At 40.2% G+C, this 21,889-nt stretch overlaps 1 protein-coding gene across 5 annotated transcripts in view; it reads right to left on the minus strand.

The window, feature by feature from the left end:
- Positions 1-5,167: 5,167 nt before the first annotated feature.
- ST6GAL2 (ST6 beta-galactoside alpha-2,6-sialyltransferase 2) overlaps positions 5,168-21,889 on the minus strand; it is a 70,559-nt gene continuing 53,837 nt past the window's right edge. For all 5 annotated transcript variants that reach the window (XM_033102381.1, XM_033102378.1, XM_033102380.1 and 2 more), the window contains exon 6: positions 5,168-9,999. In XM_033102381.1, the coding sequence (XP_032958272.1) occupies positions 9,743-9,999 (257 nt within the window). In that variant the 3' untranslated portion in view covers positions 5,168-9,742. The remainder of the gene's footprint in view (positions 10,000-21,889) is intronic.

The raw sequence follows: 21,889 nt of genomic DNA on the forward strand, positions 1-21,889 counted from the left end.
CCAGAGACCCTGCATGACACCCCTTTTCCATGGTTATTTATTTTTGCTCTTTGTGTGTTTAGTGACTTTCCTGGACTAATTATAATGTAAATTCTGTATTCCTTGTTGTATGCAGACATTGACGTCTTTGCTCAGTGCTCAGCTAACAATTGAACGGTGATTTCCTTAAATGCCTGAACTAGTAAGTCACTTAGCCTTCATGAGGGGTCTTTGCATGTGTTGAAGCATGTCTTCAACACTTGAACCTCAGGTGGGCCAGAGGTGAGAGATTATGGCCTTCTCAGGTCTTTTCTGGGCACGCACACATCCTGCATGTGTGCATGGCCTTCCAGATTCATAGGAATATTGCAGAGCTTTTCAAAGCCTGCTATAGACATCTTATTCTCAGTTTTTCCTTATAAGGTTTTTGGTCAGGCTCTCATTTGCTCCAGTCTGTGTTACTGTCTCAAAGAGCTCCGATGTTAAAACAGTTGTTGTTGGTTGTTTTCAACAAATATCCTAGGGATATGGCTGTTAGCCCAAAATGTGTCTGAGTGAGATAAAATAACCACAATCTCTGAGAATGGAGCTTTTCAGTGCCCTGCAGGAAAGGTCAAATAGGGACAGTTCTCTGAGGTTTTCAGGAAGCACAAGAGCTGCTCGGACCCTGCAGTGGCTGCTAGCATTCTGGTTTTCCAGCCACCATATTTGTGAAGTTATTGTTCAAGCCTCTCATGGAGCTGGGGAAAAGATGAGAACAGGCGTGTTAAACTGCTACAGAGCTCGCTGTTCTTTCTGAGATTTAGCCGTTATTCTTGACTAAACACTCCTTGGATTATGGCAAGCCCTTGATTAATTTCCTAATGTTTGAAAATTTTGATTTGAACTATTTCTGCCAATGTTGCTGTTGCTTTTATGGAGGGAATGGCTTTCTGGAAGGCCTCACTCTGCCATATCAGAAGTGCTTTTCTGCAGTTCAGAATTTAAAAACGACTCTGAGGAAACAATGGGGTTAAACCCAAGCTAGATTAGAAATGCTGTTTTTCATTAATGCTAAGATATATTTTTTTTCCCCTCACATTTTAAACTCTCTGAAATTGAAACACATGTTGCAATCACTATTTGCCAGTCAGCAGCCGTGAGGAATTTGTCGTTGTCTATCTGTGGACATCAAAATTGCAGAACGTGTCAGTAGCTTACGAGAAAATCCTGGAGACAGTAGTAAAGCCCTCTTTAAAAAGTGGTGTATCCTCATTGCTTCTGATAGTGGAGAGGGCAATTTGAGGTGGGAAAAAAACCAAACCATAGAAATTAATGCCTCATTAAAACAGTGATTCAGAAGAGAAAACCTCTGAATAAGAATGTTTTAAGAATACCTTAAATGATTTCACTTATATTTGGCTTTTATATATACCAGGGGTGCCAAAAAATGTATACATTTCAAGAGATGTTATCTACATATTACTTTTTGAAGTTCAATTGAATTACAGTCGCAATATGCAGTATGAAGTTCGCTCAAAAGATGGTGTTAATCAAATGAATGTTAGTGTCATTTATTGTATTACAATTTTAAGTTTTTCCTTTCTTAAAAGAAAACGTGTATACTTTTTTTGGCACTGTGTGTGTGAGTGTGTGTGTGTGTGTGTGTGTGTGTGTATGACATGTAGTCAAAAATTTGTGTCTAAATAAGTCTAAAAGCTTTTTCAACAAATATGAAAGTTTGAAGTTACTATTGCATTACTGGAAATATAATGTGAGCCCAGACATCATTTTGAATCTTCTAGTAAGCATGTTAAAAAATGTAAAAAGGAACAGGTGAAGTTAATTTTAATAATACATTTTAATTTAAACCAATCTGTCTAAAACATCATTTCAACTTGTCATCAATCTAAGAAAATTATGGAGCTATATTACATTCATCTTTCATACTAGGTTTTAGAAATCCAGGGTGTATTTTACACTTCATGTCTCAATTCTGAGGAGCCACATTTTAAGTGTTCAATATCCACATGTGGCTTGTGGCTACTGTCTTGGACAGTGCACACCTAAGCGAGACGTAAGACTCACGATGCGGTGTAATTACAGCATTGTTCTTTGTAATGGTACAGAAAAAGAATGGTGCATATTACACTTAATGGTATCTTCAAGTAGATGAACTATGATCATTTTTACCTTGTGCTGGGAAAGGAATTCAAGATAGAAATTAAGTTCAGTTATGGAAAAACTTGTCGCATTTCTCACACATACCTGCTATGTAGTTTAGATGAGAGTCCACCAGAACACCCCTGCTGGCCGAGTCTTCCTAAATAAGCTTTGAGTCAGCCTCTCTGACGCCCTACAGGCAGGAAGCAGCAGCCCCATTGCTACTGGCTCTTCATTTCCTGGGACCCAATGGGAGGCCAAGGCCTCCGCGTGTCTTCCTCTAGGTCGTCCAGTGCCCTTCTGGGTTCCCTCAAACAGCTTTCATAGATGAGAATAAGCAGTTCAAAGAACCCGCCTGAATCTCTTTGTGGCAGCATTGGTTTTAGAATAACCAAGGGGCATGCTGCTGTTCTAACTCCACCCTGTATCAGGAAGTTAGCGATGACAGGAGACTTTTCCAAAGTCAGTGATTTTTCTTTGACTGACTGTTGTGACCCGTTTCTCAGCTGGTGTCTCATTTTTCAGTTCAGTGCTGTTTGTTTCTCCAGCATCCGATTTAGTGAGGACAGAAACTGGGAAAAGAGCTTACGGAATGTCCAACCTCCACATCTGCTTTCTCTGTGTTGCATCAGAGGCACTGCTTTCATTGGGTTGTGACAAATAGACTGGCTTCTAATAACAAAAACTTGTACTTGACTGATGCATGCAGTTCAGATACATTTTAATGTTCTGGGAACTTAAGAGAACTTGAAAAGCCTGGGTTCTCTTTTAATTTCCATAAATTTCAAAGCACAATTTTTCAAAGTATTAAAAGTACAATTTATCTTCCAAAAATGAGCCCTTGGACTATGTTAGGATATGGGGTGTGTGAGTATTAGAGCAGTATCTCGTGGCGGGGCTGCTTCACAAAGCCTAACTTACTGGTTCCAAGCATGGGCTTTGAAGTCAGGCCAGGACTGCCAGCCAGGCTCTATCATTTCCTGGCTGTATGCTTGCAGGGTGATGAATAACCTCTCTGACTCCATCATTCCTGGGCCTAATATAAATCTACCTTAGAAGGTGGTTTTGTGAGGACTCCATGCACACCATCTACCATAAGGCTTGACTAAATGGTTCTTGGTAAATTATATTTATAATCAGGGGTCCGCACACCTTTTCTGTAACGGGCCAGATAATATTTCAGGCTCGGCGGGCTATAAGGTCTGTGTCACAACCTCTCAACTCTGCTTTTGTATGTAGCAGTCATGGACAACATGTAAACAAATGAGCGTGCCAATAAACCTTTATTTACAAAAACAGTCTCTGGGTCATGGTTTGCCAACCTCTGCTCCAGGCAACGAGGGCCCAGCAGAGATTCTGTGTCTCAGTGTTCCTTGAATGCGGCACTTCAGTGTATCGAGCTGGGTAAACCAGATGAGCCTTTAGTCTAGAGGCACTTTTGCTTCTGAATTAATGACTTTCATATGCAAATGGCCGTGAAGATGCCTGGTACTTACTTTTCTTTTTTTCCCAAGTTTACTGGGGTGACAATGCTTAGCAAAATTACATAGATTTGAAGTGTCCAGGTCTATAATATATCTAGATATCGCATTGTGTGGTACCGTTTTTCCCTAAAAATGACCTAGCCGGACAATCAGCTCTAATGTGTCTTTTGGAGCAAAAATTAATATAAGACACGGTATTATATTACATTATATTATATTTTATATCATAAGACCCGGTCTTATATTATAGTAAAATAAGACCCAGTATTATATTATATTTATTATATTATTATATTATATTATATTACATTATACTATACTATATTATATTATATAAGACCTGGTCTTACATTATAGTAAAATAAGACCGGGTCTTATATTAATTTTTGCTTCAAAAGATGCCTCAGAGCTGATTGTCCGGTTAGGTCTTATTTTGGGGGAAACACAGTACTTACTTTTCACTCCACCTCACTTTAGCCTTCCCTTCCCCTACTGTGTTCTCCACCCCCACCTCCTTCCCTTTGTCCCACTTCATCTCTTTGCGTGCTACTTAAAGCAATTCCGTTTGATTTCAGAGGCTGCCAAGTCTGTGTGTGCCCCTCCGCGTCTGGGGTGGGGGAGCCCACCCCAGGTTGCTCTCTGAGTGAGGAGTAACTGCCTTGGAGAGCTCCACCTCTGTTCCCTCCTAATCAGGCCCCACAGAGCCCGGCCTGCGTTTTAATGATCCGGAAGGAAGCAAGTAGTCATTTGCAGAGAAAGAAATTCGACTACAACGCAAAGGTGGGGCAGTCCTCTCTGATTCAGCACAACTGTCAGAGGTGATTTATGTCGCCCCAATTCCCCAGCTGCTCACATCAGTCCTCACATCAAACACCCTAACGTTCCCTTTCAAGGATTCCTTCACAGTCTAACCAGAAAGTACACATGCCCAGGAATTACTTTGTAGGAGCCTAATTAACTGATTTGCACTTCTTGTGGCAAGTATGAAAATAGCAAGGCTAGTTTGACATTGCAGTGGGTTAAGGTGATTTCACTGTCTCTAGGCTTTCCTCTAATAACTAATTTATATTTTCTGACTTCAAGTCGTGTCGAGCTAAGGAAGTTTCCCAAGGCAATAAATTAATGAGAATGCTGGGCTAATTCAATGTCAGGATGTTAGCCTACATGTGCCTTTTCTGCTTGATTTTGCCATTGCCATTCTCCTGCATGTGGCGATTAATCCCTGGACAAAGAGAAGCAACCCCACCTTTGGTTTCAGGCCCAGGCACATCCACACTCAGAGCTGGAGGCATGCTGCTGTTACGGCTTTTACGAACTTCTAATTATAATAGATTTCAACTTTGTGCCTTTTTTTCCTAGGGACGGCTCATTATTTTGCCACTCACTCATTTGTTTGTACAACTTCTACAAATTAAAACAGAGAAATGTCTAGACAAATGAAAACATGTTTTATTTACAAGAAAAAGTCTGTACACTGTGTATACATAAAAATATACAAAACCAAAATAGAAAATATCAAAATGCTAAAATGTGTACAAACACTTTTAAAATGTGATTCCTGGAAAACCTCAGGCCTTAATTAGTTTGAAGAGTACACATTTCATTTTAAAAATTATCATACAAAAAAATTCCCAAAGCTGTTAAAAAAGTTGACTGGTTTCCACCAGGAAAATTTCGTTAAGTATGTTTATCTAGGGTAAAATAGAATGTGTGGTATCAGAAATGTTACGTGTTAATGCTACCAAGGCAGTTAATCTGCTTGAAACCTACCAAGTAAGAAGACTATTTTCCATAGAACCAATAAATGTTTGTTCCCCTAATCTTGTAAAAGCCATGAGCTGTAAACTTCTCAGCGAAGTTCGGAGTGAAAGGCTTCTGACTAGGATATCATCTTCAGGCAATGGTTCTACCATAGAAGCGCCTTTGAAATATTTCTGCCATGCTTTTTAATGTAGGCAAGATGTGTAAAGTATGAGTGTGTGGGAAGACTTTTTTTTTTAACAGAAGAACATATGACATCACCTTTCTTTTCTTAAAAAACTGGTGTTTGCATAATTAAAATTTATTATAAAGGTTTCAGAAATAAAGTGTGAAGAATAAAGACAATACAAAACCAACCACGTGTGCAGATATGTATATATGCAAATTATATAACTATATCTACATGCACACTTTTTATAACAAGAGTAAGAGCTATATCAATGTCTTTAGTTCTTTACATTCCACTAGCCCAAGCTTGTAGAGGAATATGCCGGGTTAATTTTTCTTATTAAAAGGCTTCATTAATTAAATAAAACAAGAATCAGCACTTACATTTTATCCTGGAATTGACAGAGAAATACCTTTCATTTACCAATTGTGTAAATGATGCCCCGGTGACAGAAACATGCAGAATATTTTTCACAATGGAAATATCCAGAGTATAAAAAACAAAGTTGAACTCAGGCATAGTTTACCTAAGCAATTCACTTCTAAATATAGCTGCCTTTATCAGTTGTGTAACCACTGGGTAGAGTTCTGAACTATCAGAGAAAAAGTGAGTGGTCGAAACAGACAGTATAATAAAATATATGCAGAGACTATGTGGCCTATATATTCACTCATATATTTCTTGATAATTCTCCTACCTCCTTTCTGTTTCTTCCCATAGCTAAGCAGAAATGGGACCAAGTCACTTTGACCACCAGCCTCAAACATGCACCATGAGTTGCTCTCTAAGAAAGGCTGGAGAAAGAATTTTAATCATGTCATTTGTGCATACAAAATTCTTCCATCACATACCATTACTCATGTGAGACTCATCCCACTGAATGCAGCAAAACAGGACCTAATTAATCCAGTGTATGGAAGTGTTCCCGCCTTAAAGGGTCAGCCAACAGCATAAGGTATTAATCTGTTCCACCAGAGTGAACTGGTCATAAACATGTAACAGAGAGACCCCGCGGTAGCTTTAAACAGTTACTTTTACTTCCCAGTTTTGAAAATGCTAATGATTATGTCAGCATTGCTTTGTCCAGATGCTGTGGCTACAAAGACAGGTGATTACCGGAAAGTCCCGGATTGACTGGCTGAACCCAGGGCACGAGACACCTGGGAGGCTCTGGTGCTGAAGCTGGGTTCCTTGGGTTCTGTGTCCAGGTGGACAAGGAAGGACCCAGTAACTGAAAGATGTGCAAAAGCCCCTCACTTGGCACATTTTAATGAACACCGATGAGGTTGCATGAAGCTGACATACAACTTATAATTGACCACCTCCTGGCCATGCGCAAAGTTCTTGACAAAAGCAGCTCTGTAAGGACTTAGTGAGGAAAGTCGGGTACACAGGGCCAGCACTGTATTCCGTGGGGACAGTGAGAATGCTGCAACTGCTAAGCCTTACCTCGTACCTGGTGGAGGGACTGGTGAAAGGAGTTAGGAAGAATCTACATGAAGGTGAGTTGTCATTCTTGGTCAATATTTGTTTCTTTGTGATAACAAAAACAAAAAAAGGTCAAGTGAAACTATCTTGAAATATAAAGCAATATGCCCTTGTTAGCCCTGAGAGTGAAAACAGGGACACTTAATGGCTTCAGTTTGCACCAGAAAGATTTTCTTAGCGACCCTTCACAGAAAAGGATGGAGGGTTTTGGAAGGAACAAAGCCTGGAGGAAATGCAGTGGGACACCATTTACTGTTCACTCTGCCACAAAAGGCCTGCGTGTTTATTGCAGTCCAGTAAATTAGCATATAAGGACTTAATCAATGCCTGGCCAAGTATTGCCACTTAGGGCCAATTCAGCTAATACTAGAAGCAGCCATCATGTTAACTCTACCTGCCTAATATTTTGAGAGACTAATCAATTTAAACTTTTAAGTAGAAGAATGCCCAGCCCACACTGTATTAATATGTATACCACATTTTTGGGATGTTTAACAGACCCAGATTCCCAAGGCCTTAATAAATTCAAAAATTTTAATTAAGTCTCCTTTATGCTCTTCAGTCTTTCTTAAAACCTCAGTGAGACTGAAAGTACTTTTTAAAAGTGCATGCGTTACAGCATAATGCTATTTTAAAGCCTTTGAAGTGTATTCTGGGGCTTCTGAACTTGAATATTTATATTGACCCCAATAAATTTTCCTCTAACCAATTTCTCAAGTCATCAAACAGGGTTGTCCTGGTAATAAGGATGCCAGTAAGGAAATCCACTAGGACAAATATCAAAGAAACTTTAAATGCCCTGGGCATTTGAAGGCAGAGCCTGGAAGTTCCAGGGAGAAACAAAGGCTGCAGGAGGACCTCCCACCCCGCATCAGAGCTACTCAGCCAGCATCCACAGTCCTTGCTCACTAAACATGGGGACAAGACCAAGCTCTTTCAGGAAATCAGGGAGAAGAGTGGCTTAACCATGTCTGCTGAGATATAGGCTAACGTGTAGGACAAAATTATCCACCCTTCCTATAGATCTAGAAACAAAGCTCTCAGAATGGGCTTTTAGTGGACATTGCTGTGATTGAAACACTTCAATGACTCCCACTCCACTATTATAATAAATCATAGGAGATGTCTGTTATCCAACGGGATTTCTGCTGGGTAGACTAACCAAACAGCTGTTAGTTTCTGTAAATCATTCTTGCTCAAGGAAGCAGTCCTGAGAGGGCTCAGGAGAAAAACAACCCTGGAACAACAACAAAAAACTTTCCATAAACTCCTGACATTCACATACTTGTAAAGGAGAACATATTTAATTAAGCTGCTGTGGTCATTGCCAAGAAATCTTAATCATACCACTGAGATATGTTTTGGTTATATATTGAAATAATAGCATGTTTAATTAAGGTCTTCCAAAATGTTTCTGTTTCACTATGTTCATATCAAAATTTTTTTTCAAAGTATCAGTGACAAAAATTGACATTAAAAAAGCCAGAAACTGAATATAGCTAATGCACTGGGATGCCAATTTTCCCACTAGCTGCCTTTCCCTCTGAAGCATATACATATTTTCCTTGTTGTTAAAGAGCCATGCTTTCAGACAATTTTATTTAATTATATGGCTTTGTTATGTTGCTGACATAAAACCTATCTGTGAAAACAAGGATGGAATTCCTAAATGTCCATCTGTAGGAAGAACTAGTGACTGTTAAATCACTTTCGGGTTGCAGTAGCTGATATTTACTTACAAGAAACCCATAAAACCCATATAAAAGAGATAGGTCTGTGTCCCCAGAAGCACCGGGTTACTGCTCCAAAATCCTGCCTTCTGGATTGGAAGGCGCCCTGTCCCATGGAGTGTTGTAATCATCAGTGCCTGAAACTGTGAAAGGCTGTAGGGAAGACTGCAGGCGAGAAGGTGCCAGGCAGAAAAGCAGGGCCATCCTGCAGGCTCGTGATTCTGTATTCCTTGCCAGTGATACTCCTTTTGGTCGGGGTAATACTCCTAGTCAAGTAAGGAAATGCTTCAGGAAAACAAAGTGTCTCTGTGGTGCTATTCAGGGGTTGGCTTTTTCTTGAACTGCTCAACATGGGTGCTCTGTGGTTTTAGAAATGTGTCCTGATCCACAAAGGACAAAGCATTCAGGGGGCAACGAAAAACAGGAATGATGAATCAATGGTTTGGAAACATGAGCACCATGTAATATACTAGGGATTTTGCTGTTAAAATAAACGCATCTGAGTGATAATTCAGACGTTCGTCATAAATTCTAGGATCTTTAATGATGAATGCATGTACAAGTGACACACTGGATGCTACAGATACTGCACCTCAATGTCGGTGTTTCAAGGTATACGCCATTTCATAGTATCAGGTGTATCACTGAAACCAACACTGTTAAGTGGTGCCCAGGGCAGAGAGAAGCTTACCAATTTTGGCAGTATAGTACCCTTATGTTATACATTTGCTTTTATCCCCCCGCTATTCCTTTTTTGTTTCTTTGTTTGCATCTTTCTTGATTCCCCGCGCCCGCCATTTCAATTCCATTATTATATTCAAAGCAGTAATAAATACTCAATGGCTTAAAAAGAGAAGGATTCTCGTGGCCACCACTAAATTACAGTTTAAAGACTCTAGACGACATTGCCTAAAACACATCTTCAAGTATTCTTTTGTGACTCAGAGTACAAAGTACCTTATTGCACATGGATTCCCAGGAGTCCCTTTTCAAGAGCGGGGCGCAGGGCAGCGCACGGCCCGGAGCCCGGGCAGCACCACCTTCCCCTTGCGGTGCAGGTCCCCCTGGGCGCCCGTGTTCAGGCGCTGCACCAGCAGCTTCTCGTAGAGCAGCGGGTGGTAGGCCCCCAGCGTGCACGCGGCGTCGTAGTACAGCTCGTGGTAGTGGCACAGCTCCGTCTGCCGGACCGACGGGATGTACTCATACACGTGCACCTCACGGCACAGGGACATCATGAGGAGGATTCCTGACACGGAAAGAAAATGAGAACCTGATGAATAACTCCCAGTGGGAGGAGGAGGACGCTTGGAGCGGCGGGGCCGCGTGGGGTATGATGGTGGCAAGAGACTTGCTCCACAACTCGTTGTCTTTAAAGTTGCAGTGTTACAAATTCCGGTGGGTGGCGTGTAGGGTGCACAGGGTGCGGGGACAAACTGAGATATAATATGCATGCGTTTGGTTGATCACTGTGGCTCTGGAATGAGAGATGCAAAGACAGTTACTGAACCTAAGTAGACCACAGTCTAGTGAGTGACAGATTTGCATCCCCCCAGGTTAGAAAATCATATGTCACATTCTGCACACAGGTCCCATCTAATTTGCAATAGTAGGACTTCTGTGCTCGAAAGAAACAAGTTATAAAAAATGCTTATAAATTAATTGCTTGATTATAAATTGAACATAAAATAGTCATTTGAATGGAAAGAAATGGAGTTGTGGACACAGTTTCAGATTCATGTTAACAAAATGATTTTTCTCACAGGAACTGTCAGCATTAAAGTTGCTTTAATTTCTTTTCTTTCCATGTTTCACATAGACAGCTATAAAACCGAATCATCATTGAACAAGTCTAGTTCTTGATCTAGGTTAAAGGGCTTTCTTTTCCTAGCACCACCAATGCCTTGTTAACATCCTTTAAACTTAAAAAAAAAAAAAAGTGCATGTCTCTTTAACTAAAGGGATATCCACTGTTATGAAAAAACAGTCACAAAGTTAGGTCCTATTATAGGCAATATTTGTCTGCAGAGGACAATCATATTTCTAACCAATCAATTAAATCCCCACAACCAGAGAAAGTCCTGCATAAGGGACACCAGGAGAGAAGAAAGAGGGGATCTGATTGTTCCTAGGAGATCCAGAAAGCTTGACTGGGACTTGGAGTGGGGGGTGTGGGGGGTGAGGACTGAACCTAAAAGAACGGCCTGGCAGACAAGAGGTGAAGGGAAATAGCAGAAGGGGTGCTGCTCCAGAGAGGACAATGGTATCCTGTTTAGAAGACTTTAAACATGTGACTTGGGAGCCACGAGTCAGTATTGTGGCTGAGAGTAAAACACATCCCTCACAAAGAGATTATTCTGTTCAGATTCTAGGAAGTGAAGTTGTTGTTAAGAGCTATGCCCAAACTTGCAGCTAAGGGTCAGTTCTCTCCTTTTCCTCCGCTCTTCCTCGGTTGACCTACTGCCTGGTTGTGGCCCCTTCCTCAAGCTGACCAAAAGTGATGGTGGAGCCCAGAGAGAAGCAGCGAGGACCAGCGCCTTCTTCCTAAAGTCACGGAGAGGAGTGGGCACGAGCATCTGAACATGCGCCACAGGCGATAATGAAGCCCTTCCCTCTGAGAAGCAGCCCCTGCTTTGTGAACACTTTTTTCTACCCCTCACGAAATCATCTACAAAGAACTGACACGGTGAATGAGAAAGCCATGTGCCCAGGGAGAATTTAATTCTCCTTTTATTTCCAGTTTCTTTAAACCTGCAACAAACAGGATCCCCTCTAATGTATATGTTCTCTCGATGAGTGCCGCAGGATGCATGTCTGTGGAGGGAGGACGGCTTCAGGGTTTTCAAGTCAGGACTCCGGAAGTCCTCGTACACTGCCCAGCGCGGGTGCTCTCCCTCCCGTGGGTCTGGCGTGTGGCTGTACAGGCCAGCTCTCCACAAGATCAAGGGTGCCAGACACACGTCACATCCCAGACATCACCCACTCGCATATTTATTACAACAGTTTGTCTGCAGATGGCAGTGACGAGGCTCCGAGGGTGCCTTTGGCACAAAGGCATCTTACAAACTGGCGGTGGAATTGTATAGAAGCCACGGGTCTCTGTACCCGGGCATAACTGGGAGCCAAAGCACAACCTCATCCATGGGGACTCTAGTCAATTGTGTAGGAATTGTTATCTCTGCAACTGGTTCTTAAAGTACGTAGCTTTCAAAAGGTAATGTTATACTTAAGAAATATGTTAGTCATTTTGTCGTTTGTTCTTCTAAAGCAGTTCTCAAACTTCAGCTTGAAAAATGACCTTGGCAGGTTAAATTGCAGATTCCTGGAAACTGTCCCCATTCCCAGGGATCTGGGTCCCATTGGTTTATGCTGGAGTCCAGGAAACTGAATTTTTAACAAGCATTCTTAAACGACCTGTGGTGAAAGGCCATTGAAAAAAAAATCCAATCTATCACAGACCAATACTTTTGTGAAACACAACAATGAATTATTAAAGAAACAATCACATATTTGGATGCCATTCATTGTCAACTTTCTGTAAAAGTTTCTCAACACTTTCCATTTCTACAATGACCTAGTTGTAGACCAATAACAAGTGTTCTGGCCCCATGCTGGCCCACTGGCCATGCTGGGAGGACCATGCTGCTCTAACACACGTATTTGAAAACCTCTGCTGTAAGCGATCCCCAAGCTGTCCCAAGGTAGCTAGACACTGTGCACTTAGGCAGCTAGCCTGGAGCTGAGGTGCTCCCACGCCCAGGACGGAGAACCACGGATGGTGTCTATAGATGCCTTGCATCATCTCGGTCTCAACAGGCTACTAGATGCTTGAATCTGATTTTTTTCTTTTTGAAAGTTTTCCAGAGAAAATTTTCACTCTTGCTGCTAGTTAATTATTACATTTTAAATGTATTTGCTAAGAATATAATATAGATTTTTGTCGTAAGACTAGGCAAAAAGTTATGGTTTCACTATAAGCAAATAGGTACATGTTAGCATTTCCATAAATATTTTATACTTTAAAATAACTTCCAGAGCTTCAGAAAACAGGAATTTGTCAGTCAGTGTCAGTCAGACAGTCCAACCGAAAGGCCAACAGAGTTTTAAGAAAGGTGGGTTCTTACATTGAGTTAGCTGTATGGTGCCTCCTGATTTTTGCCTATCTGACACAGATTTAGCAACAATGGTTTTCCCATCTCATTTTGTACACTTATATGAATTTGTGGCTCCCTTTAACTCTGAGCCTTGGCTAAGCACCCTAAAATTTAAATAATAGCAGAATCCACTCTAAGTGTTTCAAAGGCAGCTAGCTGTAGTACTGATATTGGAACTGGTATGGCAGCACCTTCAAAGGGAAGGGGAAAATTAGTTTATAACTCATTGGGTACATGTGAAATGTGGATAAGATTTATGGCACCAAAGGTAAACAGTATTTTTTATTATTTTAAACTGTGTTATAGATAGCATGATCACTTCATTTGGCAGATGCATAGTCCGCTCTTTCATTTATTAAGGTCATCATTACACATACATCTGAGTGTAGATTCAGACTCTGTCATATAACAAATACTGAAAACCATTATTAAATGTGATTACATCTACACATCAGTTTTCGTAAGAGTTGTTAATAGTACTTAGCAACACACAAAATCCTGAAGATGAAATTCCTCCATATTTTGCAAAAAAAAAGGAACTAGGCAGACATCGGTGCTTGGAGGTGCATAATAGCTGTGGCACAATTCAGAATCCACGTGTTAGGGAACAGGAGGTACGGGGAGTAAATACTGTAGGGAGGCGTGTTAGGGCAGGACTGGGAAAGATCCGAGCCTTCAACTACTGGTGGAGGCCTCTTCAATTACAGTGAACATTTACTAAACAGGGCACAGTGCTCATCACTGGAGGTTTCCAAAAAGTTTCTTTAAGGGAAAAAATAAGTAAATTAAAGAACTAACCTTAAAATTTCAAAACAGGGGCCAAGCCCATAACCTAAAATATGGAGGATGACTTGAAGAAAGTGTCTTAAATACTGTACTGAGTAAAACGTTTGTGCACCACCACCAGCAGCTCTTCTGAAGTGCTGCCATGCTGAGCCCTGACATCCACAAGTGACGTAAACACCGACAACGCGTGTTCTCAGATGGTCTCCGAATTACCACCAATGAGGTTCCATGTCAGGAGTCCCCGACCACCCTCCGGGCTCGACGATCTGCTGAGCATACAGTCTTACTCAGCTATGATTTATTACTGCAAAGCGATACAAGGCAAAACCAGCAGAAGGAAAGGCACGTGGGGTGAAGTCCAGGGGAACCAGGGGCAGGCTTCTAGAGTCCCCTCCCAGGAGAGTCACATAGGATTTGCTAAATTCCCTCCCTCCCCCCCAGCTACACACACATGTGAAATGGTGCCAATCAGTGAAGCTTTCTACTGGGAGCTGGTCACATAGGCAATCTACCTGGCACCTACCCAGATCCCAGACTGAAGGAAAGCAGGTGTCCCGCATAAGCCCCGTACTTGCATACACTAGGCACAGTGAACTACTCTGATCAGTTATGGGGGTGGGACCCCTCCCCAAATCCAAGTTCCCAGATACCAAGGTCCTTGTAAGCAGGCCCTCCTTAGTGTCAGTGGGCAGGCCTCCCATGTCAGGTCTGTTCTGCACAGATACCATATTTGTATAAATTCCAAGTATCAGGTTACTTTGTAATCATTTCCCCATGCCAGACTGACATGGGGAATTCACATCTGGTTATGCTAAAAATGTTATTTTTTTTTTTCCATTTCCTCTCTTATGACTTTTCAGGATTACCTAAAAATCAAGAAGAATACAAATCACCCAATCCTATGCTACTCAGTAAAGAATTTCTTTAAAATGACTTGAGGAACTTTTATGGTAAGTCATTTTGTTTATGGGCTACCAAAAAGAAACTGCTTTCATCACTAATAAAATTTTACTTCTTTCATCGTGGAACTGCCCTTTTTGATAGGCAGACCAATGTTTAGACAATTTTTAATGTATTTTTGCAAGCCAATCAAATGGGCATGTGGCCAGCTTTGTAAAATCTTTAAACATAATTCAATTAATGTTAAGTTTCTTTGGCCAGATTTATGACTCAAGAGGCACTTATGTGCCAGGCTGCATGTTTTAAAATATCATATAATGCAATATAATTATCAAACCAACTAAAAAGCATTTCAACTAGTCTTAAAAAAATGTCACACCATATGACTCAGTATAAGAAGCAGTATACACACTTATTTATTTGCTCCAAAATCTGGATAAAAAGCAAACTTCAACCCATGTTCAGATTATCACGGATTCTGAATGGACGAGGTTCCCCCTATAAAACTCTAACATGCGTATGTAGGTGCATTTGATGTGTTTTCAGAGTCTAGTACAGTTTAATCACTTATAGCCTTTATCCTAATTGTGATTATATTAAAAGTACCTTGCTTTTCACATGGCAATATTTAAATACCCAAAATCATTAAGAATAATAGCATTTTCTCCTTGATGAACATATCCTCTCAACATGTGGCAAAATAAGCTACGTATAAACAGAACACAATGCGAGTGACAGGGACAACACTGGCTTACATCAATTCCAGTTCACACCTGAACATAATTTTTATGTCGGATAATTTAGGAATTTCTGAGAATGATCAATAGAATACTGCAAAACCTATTTCTGAATGACTGGGAAAGGGGAAAGGCTAAGTGTTTTGAATATTCTGGTTTAATGAAAATATAGCAGCTGTTTTGTGGTTTCCCCATAAATTAATCATAAAATGGAAAATTATGAGAACTATACTTAAGATTATTTAAGGAGTGAAAGTGACTTTTTAAGTGAGACTTCTGGAAAATATTTGTAATTAAAAGGTGGTTTGGAAATTTTAACTTCAGGTACTAAAATAAAAATTTAAGAAGCACCTACCGTATTAAATAAAATTGTATAATGCAAGAATAATACTTGACGGCCAATCTTTAGCTCATTTATATTGTATTATTTGATGGTAAGACACATTCAATGTTCATTATTTACAGGGGAATATGAGAAGTTGTTCCTAATCAACCCAATTGTGACACATTTTACACAATCATAAATGTGGATATTAAGTGGCTTATTATTTTGTGTTAATGTGTTATTGTTTTGTGTTAATCATGAGTTTGGATGATATATTGGAAAATTGGAACCTGAAAAGCAGTATAAAACAGAAAAGAAAGTTATGAGTTGTTTTTAAGGTTCATATTCTTGTGTATATATTAAATAGTGTGAAATTATAATGTTTGTATCTATGAATTCCGGAAATGTTACTTACAATATACCATGTTTCCCCGAAAATAAGACCTAGCCGGACCATCAGCTCTAATGCGTCTTTTGGAGCAAAAATTAAATAAGTAAAAAATTATAGTAAAATAAGACCGGGTCTTATATGATATGATATGATATGATATGATATGATATGATATGATATGATATGATATGATATAATAGCGGGTTTTATATTAATTATTGCTCCAGAAGATGCATTAGAGCTGATGGTCTGGCTAGGTCTTATTTTCAGGGAAACAGGGCAATTAGTAGTGGTTGCCTTTTAAAAAGGTGGGAGGAGGTGTTAGTGCTTTCTACAATAAAATATTGTCACCTGTGGATTTTAAGTGAGCCCATCTCTGTGCTGCTGGTTGGGATCTGTGCCAGGCCCGTCTGTCTGACGGTACACAAACTATGAGCCAAGAGTGGGGAAGCTGGTGCCTCCTGGCTTGGCTAAATGTCCTACTGCATGTAGGTGGCAAACCAATCCAGTCATGCTTTGTGACCTCAGGTGAGCTAAAAACATCTGTCTGTATGAAAGCAAAATGGAAGCCGTGGCGTTCCAAGTAAATTATTCTTTATCCTCAGTCAGGCTCCATACAGTACAGACAAAATGACTTCATGGTACCAAATAACAAGGTGAATCTCTAATACCCAACTAGGGATGAAAGTGAGAAACACTACTCATGTGAGCAACTAGCTCCCCAGTGGGCTAAGGGTAAAGGACCCAGTAAGATGAAAAAGTGGTTCCAAAGAAACAAGTCCTTATAGCTCATCTAAATTACTGTGATCTGTGTTACTTCCTTATAATTTGGAAAACACATATGCAGTCCAAGAGGTGTAAGGCCCCCTTTTACATGTTTCTCTGGAGAAGAGGATGGTGCATAGTAATATATTTCCAATGTATGTACTAGTGCGCCTTTTCCTGTGAAGTGCAGGACAAATATGGACTCTGATCAGAAATTCAAAGAAAAAGCAGTATGTTAGCACTAACCAACAATTATCAAAATGTCATGCCCTTTGCTCAGCGCTAATACTCCTGTGAATTTCTCTTAAGGAAATAGTTTAAATGAAAGAAGTCTATGTATTCACATATAAAATAAACTATAACATATATTAGTACACAGATCTAGTAATGGCTCATCAGTATAACTGTTTGATAATATCAAATAATTTGAAACAACCTAAATACTCAACAACTAAAGAAAGGCAAAATTATTATATACCTATTTGATGTAATGACACGGCCTCTGTAATATCAAAGAAAACAAAAATCTATTTTCATCTTAATTATATATCTTAATGAAAGAATGATCTTTACATATTTGGGAATCAAGTCTTATTTGACCTAGCAAGAAATTTTAGCTGTTGTGCTAGGCACATGATGATTCAAAGAGAAAGAAAGATACTATTACTTCGTTCATTTTCTGGTTGAAAGAACTGAAGTTTGGAGACATTAAGTAACTTGCTTAAGGTCACATATTTAGTTGGCCGTTGTGGCCAAGATTGGTCTCTGTGGAGCCCATGGTCTTAACCCCACATAAAGTGATAGAGAAGGAGGGGGGCACCCTTCTATATGTGAGATCAGGTGAAGCAAAGGTGAGAGTATATAAGGTGACATAAATCACAACTTCCCATTCTTTTGCTTGTTCTTTCATTAAGTAAACACTTATTGTGTGCCTGTTCTGTGGTGCCATAAATTGAGGCTAATTTATTACAATGATGTTTAGAATAAGTAAGTCTAGATGAGGTCAAAATTTGGAAGGGTACAGACTAAAATAAAATCAGGATGGCAGTACTGACGGTGGAGGGTTATTTGGTATTTTAAAAAATGTTTAAATATTTGGTTATAAGATATATCCCCCTTTTTGTAAGTTCTGCAAAGGAGAATCTTCAAAAAAAGTTGCAAAGAAAATCTTATAAAGCAAGACAGAGTCACTCTCTTCTGTAAGGTTTAGTGAAAGCTTTGGGCCAGTATCTACGTGATGATAAACAATATCACTAAATCTCTTTTGACTTACATAAGAAAATGAGATTTACTTGAAAAGTTAGTCAAGTTTTCACTAATTTCTACATAATGACCTTGTTACCAAAAGTCAAAATATATTTGCACAGTTATATTAAAGTGTTTTGAAAAATAATTATCAGTAATCAATGTGTAACTTTGAGTTAGTTTTCTTGTTTAATTGTGGTAAATATTCATCTCTTTAATAACAGTTCTTCAAAATATTTTGTTTGGCAAAGTTGTTTGGTAATAATATGAGTTTTGATGTTAAAAAAGTAGAAAACATGGTTTTAAAATATTCATTTAGAAATTCAAGATAACTAATTTCAGTATATATCACAGGTATTAAAACTTTAATAAGTATTTTTAAGTAACTTATTAATATTAAATAGGCTTGTAATGAAAGTATAGTTTAATTCATTTAATATTAAAATGTATTTATATTGTGTCAATATAATTGTTCACCTATATTCTCTAAGTTTCATTATAAAGAAAGCATAATAAATTATTAGCTTTGATAAATTCTCTATGTAAGTGAATTGCAAACTTCTGAAATGTTTTTCCAACAATAAAATAAGTTTCAGGGAAGAGGTTCTTACAGTTTGTTTTCCTCGATACTAGGTCAAAATGTTCCTCAAATCCTACAACTTAGCGCTCTTTCTCTGGAAGTAGGAAAAGCAGACCTTGTATTTATAGATAAAACAAGAAGAATTTACTTAGTTGCAAAGTAAGTGTTTGTGCCCAAATCTGATTTTACTAGGATATCTTGCCCAAAAGCAAACTTCTCCATAGGAACTGATAATACAAAGACCACACGGAACCCCGGAAAAGCACAGCCCTGTGACTCCAGGTTTGGGATCAAAGACAGTGCTGACACAAAAGTACCTCCAGGCCCACTCTAACTAAGGAACACTCAGAAGGGTGCATTAAACAGAAGCTGCTCCTCGATTCTTCCCTTCAATATTTATGGCTTCCCCTTCCAGCAGCAGCTCCCCTCCCCCATCACAACTCCTATCCAACAAGGCAAGCCCACAAGACTTGTGTGCCATCAACGAGGCTGCTGGGGCTGGGCTAGGGGTTGCTAATGGAGGTACAAAAAGGATGCTGTACTTTTTCCGTGGAAGATGCTGTTGGCTGAACCATGTGCCTCAATATTACTGAGAGGTTGGTTTCTTGAAATCAATGAGAGTTGGGACCTTGTTTGCTGGTTCCCAAACTTATACTGTACTAACCAGTATATCCAACAATCTTGTCTCCAAGATGATAGAATCAAGCAAACAAACGAAAATCTACTTTTAAGAAGGACATTTACAGTCAGCTGTTACATATGTCATTTTACACTAAGTTTTTAGGACATAAAATGAGTCCATGATGGAAACAAATTTTATACCTATGTCTTCAAAGAAACAAAAACGATAATGTATTTGTAGAATTTCGTGTTCTCTTGAGCCAAATCCTATCACCTTGATGGTATGCTCATCAATGCAGAACCTGTGGACCAGACTTCTCAAGTTTCCTCCAACTTTAAGATTTTAAAAAGCTAGAAGAGTGGTTCTCCAAGTGCAGCCCCAGGACCAGCTGTTGCACTTGAGAATCTGTTAGAAATGCAAATTCTTTTCACTTCCACCCACTCAAAATCTCTAGGGTGGGCCTCCAGCGCGACAGCCACTGATCCCTGCCTGGTATTCACATTGTTATGAAGCTCCATCTCACAACAATGGGGCTGACTCTATAGTGAACAGAAAGTCACCAATGTGATCATTTATGTCACCATAAAACGTGCTGTGGCCTCCTCTGTCTGTTTTCTGTCTCGGATCCCCTGCTCTAGGGAAGCCAGCTGCCACGTTAGGAGGACGCTCAAGCAGCCCTATGGACGGTTCCACATGCTGGGGAACTGAGGCTTCTGGCCAACAGCCACCTTACAAGTGAGCCATCTTGAATGCAGACTGGCCAGCCCAAGTCCAAACAGCTTGGCTGCGACCTCATGAGACACTGAGCCGAGGCATGCAGCCCATCTGCTCCCAGATGACTGACCCACAGAAATTGTGCGAGATAAGAAATGCTTATTGTTCTTTTCAGTATCTAAGTTTTAGGGTAATTTGCTTTGGAGCATTGCTCTTTTTCATCCTTTTGTGACTAGCAAAACTCAATCACCTCTGGGTAATTCTGATGCATGCTAAAATCTTTGAGAACCACTGAGCTAGAACATTCATTCATTCTCCAAATAATTGTTGTTTGTACCTACTGTGTGCCAGTCAAAGAGCAGAAACCCAGTGATGGGCAAAACAGACGCTTCCAGACCTCGATGTGTCCTGTTTTTTTCCTTCATTGCACTTACCACAGTTTATATCATTTCTCTACGTGCACGTACCTATGTTATGTCTGTTACTGCTGCACTGGCAGTTCCAGGGGGACCTTTGCTTGGTTTCCTCACTAACCTACCCCTGGGGCCGGCCCTGTGCATGGCACACAGGAGGTGCTCAGTTAATATGCACTCAGTGGGTAACTTTTCCTTCCATCTTTACTGCCTTCCTCCTATGCAATGAATTCAGGTCCCAGGAACAGGCCTCTAAACAGTACCAGAAACATTAAAGGAGGTCAGGTGTGTTCCCCTGGGAATCTAACTACCACTGGCTAAATTTCCATAGAGAGAAATATCTTTTGTGTTCGAAACAGTCAACTTTTAGAGTCCCTCTATTTTACACATGCAGATTCATAAATACTTATAGGGAACGCGTATGCTGTGGGTTTAGAGATGTAAGGCATTAAAAGGGAGACTATATTTTACGGACGGGTCAGCAGCCCATCAGTAAAGAAAAGGAGTTCATCCTGCATCCCCTCCAGGGTGAGTTCTGTGCTAATCATGAGAGCAGAAAGGGTGCGAGACAGTCACGTGTGCTTCTTGGATGGAGACATCCTGCTGGCTCCATGCCGGGCGGAACCCCATCTGTGCACTTTGAAACGTATCTCTGAACAGCTCTACAATGTGTTCTTCTGTTTAGTAACTGAGGTCGGAGTGTTTGGAAATGATGAGGTGGTGAGACAACAAGTCAATAGCTTTTCAACGTGACCTTAGAACAAGATGGGGCATTTTGAGAACACTTTTTGATAACAGACACAAAACACTCATTGATTTTTAAAAATTCTTCTGGCAGATAGATTGAGATGTGGGTGACATCATTTTTGCACATATATGAGAATGTCTGATAAATTATAAAACAGACTCTGGCTTTCAGCATATTTCTGAGCAAGATCAAAGAAGAAGTATAAAGATTGCCACATTAGCAGGGCGTTCAGAGGGTGATGGATGCTCTGCTGGGCATAGATTGCCCAGGCTGCACCTCCTGCTCATCCTCAGAGAGGGGCTCACACTGAAATAAGACAGGGAAGAGAGCGGTGGATGAATTCAATGTCAGGCCATGCCTGCCATCTGTCACACCCATGTCCCCACCCACACAGCCCAGCCCACCTGGTGGGAATTTAATGGTGCCTTATCCACTTGCTCTTTTTCATTCTTTTGTTACTAGTGAAATTCAAAGTGCTGTTCCACAGAACTTTCTGTGATGTTCTCTCTATCTGCTCTGCCCTATACACACTAGGCACCAGGAGCAGGAAGGCTACTGAACTTGACACAGGGCTAGTGAGACAGGAACTGAAGTTTTCCTCCTATTTAATCCTAATTGATTTCAATTTAAATAGCCATTTGTGGCTAGCGGCTGCCATACTGGACAGGACACTGCTAGAAAATAGTAACAGCTGCAAACTGGCCTGGTAACTCATCTTTAGAAAGGTTTTCTGATTCTCATTTTTCATATGCGCACACG

The sequence above is a fragment of the Rhinolophus ferrumequinum genome, unplaced genomic scaffold, assembly GCF_004115265.2.
Source record: "Rhinolophus ferrumequinum isolate MPI-CBG mRhiFer1 unplaced genomic scaffold, mRhiFer1_v1.p scaffold_87_arrow_ctg1_1, whole genome shotgun sequence".
Lineage (NCBI taxonomy): Eukaryota > Metazoa > Chordata > Mammalia > Chiroptera > Rhinolophidae > Rhinolophus > Rhinolophus ferrumequinum.